The sequence below is a fragment of the Gastrolobium bilobum genome, unplaced genomic scaffold (assembly GCF_033153095.1).
Source record: "Gastrolobium bilobum isolate Gb01-03AN ecotype WA unplaced genomic scaffold, APGP_CSIRO_Gbil_v1 utg167793, whole genome shotgun sequence".
Classification (NCBI taxonomy): domain Eukaryota; kingdom Viridiplantae; phylum Streptophyta; class Magnoliopsida; order Fabales; family Fabaceae; genus Gastrolobium; species Gastrolobium bilobum.
Window position 1 is genome coordinate 4,870 of NW_026896866.1, and position 5,470 is coordinate 10,339.

The window sequence follows — 5,470 nt, forward strand, 5'->3', positions numbered from 1 at the left end:
GAAGGTCACTAGCTGGGAGTCAGTGAAGACTTTGAGGCGTCTGGCGCCCATTTCTTTTGCTTGGAGCAGGCCATCTATCATGGCCTCATATTCTGCTTGGTTGTTTGTGGCGTTGAAGTCAAAAGACAAAGAATGTTCGAGTGCTACACCATCTGGGTTTTCAATTATCATTCCTGCACCCGACCCTTTGGCGTTGGATGAGCCATCGACATATAGTTTCCAGACTCCGGCTGAAGGCATTTCTGTTGCATGATACTCAAGGGGGGGCTTTGCATCATTTCTGCGAGGAAATCTGTCAAGGCTTGAGCCTTAATGGTTGTCCTCGGTTCATAGGCGATTTGGTATTCTGACAGTTCTATCGCCCAGGACATCATTCTTCCGGCCAAGTCTGGCTTATGTAAAACTTGACGGATTGGCTGATTTGTTCTGACAGTGATTGGATGGCACTGGAAATATTAATCGCCTTGCAGCAAAGATGAGTGTCAATGCCACCTTTTCAACTTGTTGGTACCGAAGCTCGGCTCCTTGCAAAACTTTGCTAATAAAATAGACGGGCCTTTGTCCTTCTTTTGACTCTTTGACTAGAGATGCGCTGATCGCTTCGGTTCCAACGACGAGGTACAAATACAACATCTCGTCGTGGTCTGGTTTGGTGAGTACTGGTGGGCATAAGAGAGCCCTTTTGAATTCTTGAAAGGCGCTCTCACATTTTTCTGACCACTGAAAGGTGGTCCCCTTCTTAAGCAAGCTAAAAAGGGGGAGAGATTTGTGTGCCGAGTTTGCCAGAAAATGGGTGAGGGCTACTAACCTTCCAGTCAGTTGTTGAACCTCCTTGATGGTTTGCGGGCTTCGCATTTCAATGATCGCCTTACACTTGTCTGCGTTGACCTCTATGCCTCGCTCCGTAAGCATGAAGCCTAGGAATTTTCCCGCGGGAACCCCAAAAGCGCACTTGCTGGGGTTGAGGCGCATGTTAAACTTTCTCAGTCTTCCGAAGACGCCCTGGAGATCTGCTAAATGCTGGTCTGGCGTTTTGGATTTGACGATCATGTCATCAATGTAAACTTCGATGCAATTGCCGATCAGATCTCTGAACACCTCATTCATCATCCTTTGATACGTGGCGCCCGCGTTTTTCAAACCAAAGGGCATAATTGTATAACAGTAGTTGGCGTTCTGAGTAATGAACGCCGTTTTGTCTTGATCTTCCTCCAGCAACGGAATTTGATTATATCCTGAATATGCGTCCATAAAAGACAACATTTGGAAACCTGAGGCGTTGTCAACCAACTGGTCGATGCTCGGGAAAGGATAGGCGTCCTTGGGACAGACTTTGTTGAGGTCAGTGTAGTCAACGCACATTCGCCACGCACCATTTGGTTTCTTCACTAACACTGGATTGGACAACCACGTTGTGTATTTGATTTCCCTTATGAATCCGGCGTCATGGAGCCTCTTGATTTCTTCATCGATGACTTTCTGGCGGTCGAAGCTAAATTTCCTTTTCTTTTGCGAAACTGGTTTTGCTTTAGGATCCACCGACAAACGGTGGCAGCATATGTTTGGGTCAATACCTGGCATATCCGATGGTTTCCAGGCGAACAAATCTTTATTTGCTTTTAACAGCTGGATCAGCTTGTCTTTGACCTTCGGGTCGATGGTCGCCCCGACTGTTGTCGTCTGGTGATCTGCCTCACCCAACACCACATGTTCTAGCGCTCCGTCAGGTGTGGGTCTGGCGTGCTCCACTCTAGGATCGTCCCTGGCGTCAAAATCTACCAAGAAGCACTGGTTGTGTTCTTTCCCCCTTCTGCCGGGATTTCCTTCCGCTGGGGATATCTCCTTCTGCTGGGGTGTCACTTCTTCTTTGAAGGTAACCTTTGTCATTGGCCGCAAAGAAATGTTGTAACAACTTCGGGCAACAATTTGATCTCCTCGCACAATGGCTATGTTATTATCTCTGGCTATGAACTTCATTGCCAGGTGGGGGTGTGAGACGCTCGCCTCAAAGGCTGCAAACATCCTCCTGCCTAGGATGGCGTTGTAAGCGGATGGTGTATCCAGCACTAGGAATTGGATGTCTGCAGATCGTGACGTTGGCGGCGTTCCAAGCGAGAGACACAAGTTTATCACCCCCAAAGGCTTGGTGGTGGTAGCATTGAAACCTGAAAGTTCACCTGCGACAGGAGTTAAATCGTTAATTGTGAAACCTAATGCTTTGAAACATGTCAATAATAAAATATCGGCTGAGCTGCCGTGGTCAACAAATACACGGATGATGCCATAATTGGCGATTATCGCTTGGATGACAAGTGGGTCGTCATGCCCAGGGAGAACATCCCCCAAGTCGCTACTATCCCAAACTATGTTTTGCCTGGGTGGTCCAGGGTGCCCTTTATCCTTGCTGATCACCTTTCCTGCAACCGCCAGGCATTGTGTTAGATGCTTCTTCCTAGCGTTAGATGTTTCTCCCCCGCCGATTAAAACTCCAGAGATCATATTAATTACTTCGTGCTTGATGGCTGCAGAGTCTTCTTCTTCTTCAACGCGTCTTCCTCCTCGGCTCGGGCTTGCCTGTGTTCTGGTTCTTTGAGGTGAGTCTTCTCTGTGGCCTCGTTCTTGGCGGGACCGAGTGTTGGACTGATTGGTTTTCCTCCTTTCTGGCGACTTGCTTCGGTCACGGTATCGCCCGCCTGATCTGGAGAAGTGAGTATTATCTCCTCCGCGTTTTTGCGTACCGCCTTTGATGAGTTCGTCAATCTCGTCCTTGAGGCGCCTGCATTCCTCTGTGCTGTGGCCACTACTGCGATGAAACTTGCAGTATGGCGCGACCTCTTTGCTTGGCTGCTGGGACCGTTGGCTGCTTTTGGGATCCTCTTTGTAGTCTGTTTGTAAGACACTGTGTGACCGTCGTTCGGATGTGTCTCGCCCCGAAGGGCGGGTGGAACGTGAGGATGCTTGGTATCCTTTCCGACTTTCATCAACGTGGTTCCTTCCCTTGTTGATCGCCTTTTCTTGACTGTGGGAGTCACTAGCTCGACTCCCTTTGTATTCTTCAATTCTCATAAATTCTTGCGCCTTTTTCTTGACTTCCTCTAAGTCAGTAATTTCATGTCGTGCGAGCTCGTAAGCGAACTCTCCTTGTCGCAAGCCTGACAAGAGTATATGCACCTGTACTTTGGGGTCTAGGCCTTGCACTTGTAAGGCCTCTTTATCAAAACGATCTAGGAAGGTCCGGAGGGTCTCGCCAGAATGCTGTCGGACCTTTTCAAGGGCGTGCACAGATTTGGGCACGGGGCGACTAGTTGCAAAATGGGACTGAAACTTGCTTGCTAAATCGTCCCATGACGCAATGCTGCCTGTTGGCAGGGTGGTGTACCAAGTAAGGGCTCTCCCTCCTAACAATGTTGGGAAAGTTCTGCACATGAGTAGATTCGTTTCGCCGTGGAGTGTCATTGCTGCTTCGAATTTCTGGATCCACTCAAACGAATCGGTATCACCAACATATGTGGTGATGTTAGAGGGACCCTTGAAACCGAGGGGTATGGGAGTTAGCCTCAGGCTATCGGTCAAAGGCTTGTTACGCCCTGACGTGTGAGCAGGCATTATTCTGATACGTTCTTGTTGTGGATGAGGCATTTGTGGGGCTTCAACGGAGTATGAGAGGGCTGGAGCTTGGTGGAAAGCTTGTTGAGCGCCATATGGTTGTTGGTTAGGATTCGGACAAGATGCCTGAGGTTGTGGAATGGCTGCGTTATGGGGTTGCATGGCGTAACCATGGAAAGGGAAACCAGCTTGGTGAGGTAGCTGAAAAGGAATTGCCATGTTATGCATGTATGGCCTAGGAAGGTATGGGCGACCATGGGTACCTGGCGGTCACTGTATACTGGCAGTGGTTGACTTTGGGCTGGTAACGGAGGACGGGTGAGATATGCAGGTCGTGGGACAGCTACTGGAAATGGCATTCCAAAATGAACTCCGGGGGGTGGTGGCTGGTTTAGGACAACATTTTCTCCCGGCATCTCGCACATGGGTACTTGATGATGTTGCAGGGCGATCCTAGCATCAATCGTTGGCAACTGTGGGCCTATGGTTTGTAGTACAGGAGGTTGGACCGCTCCAGCGGCCTGCTCGGCTGGGGATGACTGCATGGATGGAAGGGAGCTTGTTGTACTGTCTGTATGTGTCCTTCTGGCGTCATGGCCTTGGCGTGTTCCGCTCTCCTGGTGGTGACAACCATGTAGAGTTGCAAGAAGCGTCCGGCGGTTGTTTGGTAGTAAAAATGGAAATAATCCGTCAGATGGATCTTTGGTAAGAGAATGGGAATATAAGTTTATAGTTCCCACAGACGGCGCCAATGTACCGTTGGAATCTATAAGCCCACTATGTACCCTTTGAGGATAATGTTACTGTATGGATGGTACCCCTAGCTGAGGTAATGACCAGGCTAGAGGGTATTGCTCCAAGTATAAGCAAGCAAATATCAATGGTGGATAACAAGTATATGGCTTAAGATAAACGGGCATAATAACAGTACATAAAAGATAAGATTCTGTCGTGCCCATGAGGGCTATTTATAAGGAAAATGGTATGGGTTGGTGAGGTGGGGGTCAACCCTCCTTGGGATGCGCTCCCTTGATGGAAGTGTTAGGCGCGGTAGGCGCTGCCACAATGGCAGCGCTGCACCCACTGCATCAGGCGATGTCAGGACTGAGCAAAGGGGCATATTCCTTTTGCAGTGCTTATGGCGACTGCCTTTTGTGGTTAATGTCCCAAGGTGGGACATTTTGGTGCATCTCTTGGACGTGTTGCAGTCTTGGAGGTCGTGAGGGTCCACGTCCGCCCTAAGAGCTGATGCGGAACAAGGCTGAGGATTGGGCCTGAGCAGCTGGGCCGCTCCAGTGCTTGGGCCATCCGGAACACGACCACTGCTGCTTTTGGAACAAATCCAAAGCACCCGAAGTGTCTTTTATATCACTGTTTCTGTCAGATAAAAAATAACTTTTTTGTACCCAAAAAAAAAAAAAAATTTCAAGAAAAGAATCTATCCTAGTAAAATTTTGTAGAGATGAGAATTTACGTAAACTACCAAGTTTTTTGTATAGTTGGGTGTGGACAACTTGAACTCAAGATTTCTAATCAAGTTGGAATAACCCTGTATGTATCAGATCATCTACGTGATTGGTGGTAAATTAATAATAGATATAACAGTTCATGTCCTTTCACTAATGTAAATTCATCACTATTTATAAATAAATGATTTAAACATGTTTAAAATGAAAGATGGTAAACTTATATAAAGATGAAAATAATTCTGCCACTGTTTCACCTTAAAATTTCATTCCATTTATCAATGTTTTTATCCTAATCAAATACCGCTTTGAAGATTCAGACGATAATCAATGATAAATAAATGGGTAGTTATATATATATATATATGTAGTGATGCTAATTAACAGAAATCAAATGA

General features: G+C 47.3%; 1 protein-coding gene across 1 annotated transcript; it reads right to left on the minus strand.

The window, feature by feature from the left end:
- Window positions 1–393: 393 nt before the first annotated feature.
- LOC133302508 (uncharacterized) lies at window positions 394–3,825 on the minus strand. Its single transcript, XM_061502299.1, has one exon. The coding sequence runs from the start codon at window positions 3,823–3,825 to the stop codon at window positions 394–396; it is 3,432 nt and encodes a 1,143-aa protein (XP_061358283.1).
- Window positions 3,826–5,470: the final 1,645 nt, after the last annotated feature.

Coding starts and splice junctions, on each gene's coding strand:
- LOC133302508 (XM_061502299.1), bottom strand. CDS start 3,825: ATGGCAATTCCTTTTCAGCTACCTCACCAAGCTGGTTTCCCTTTCCAT.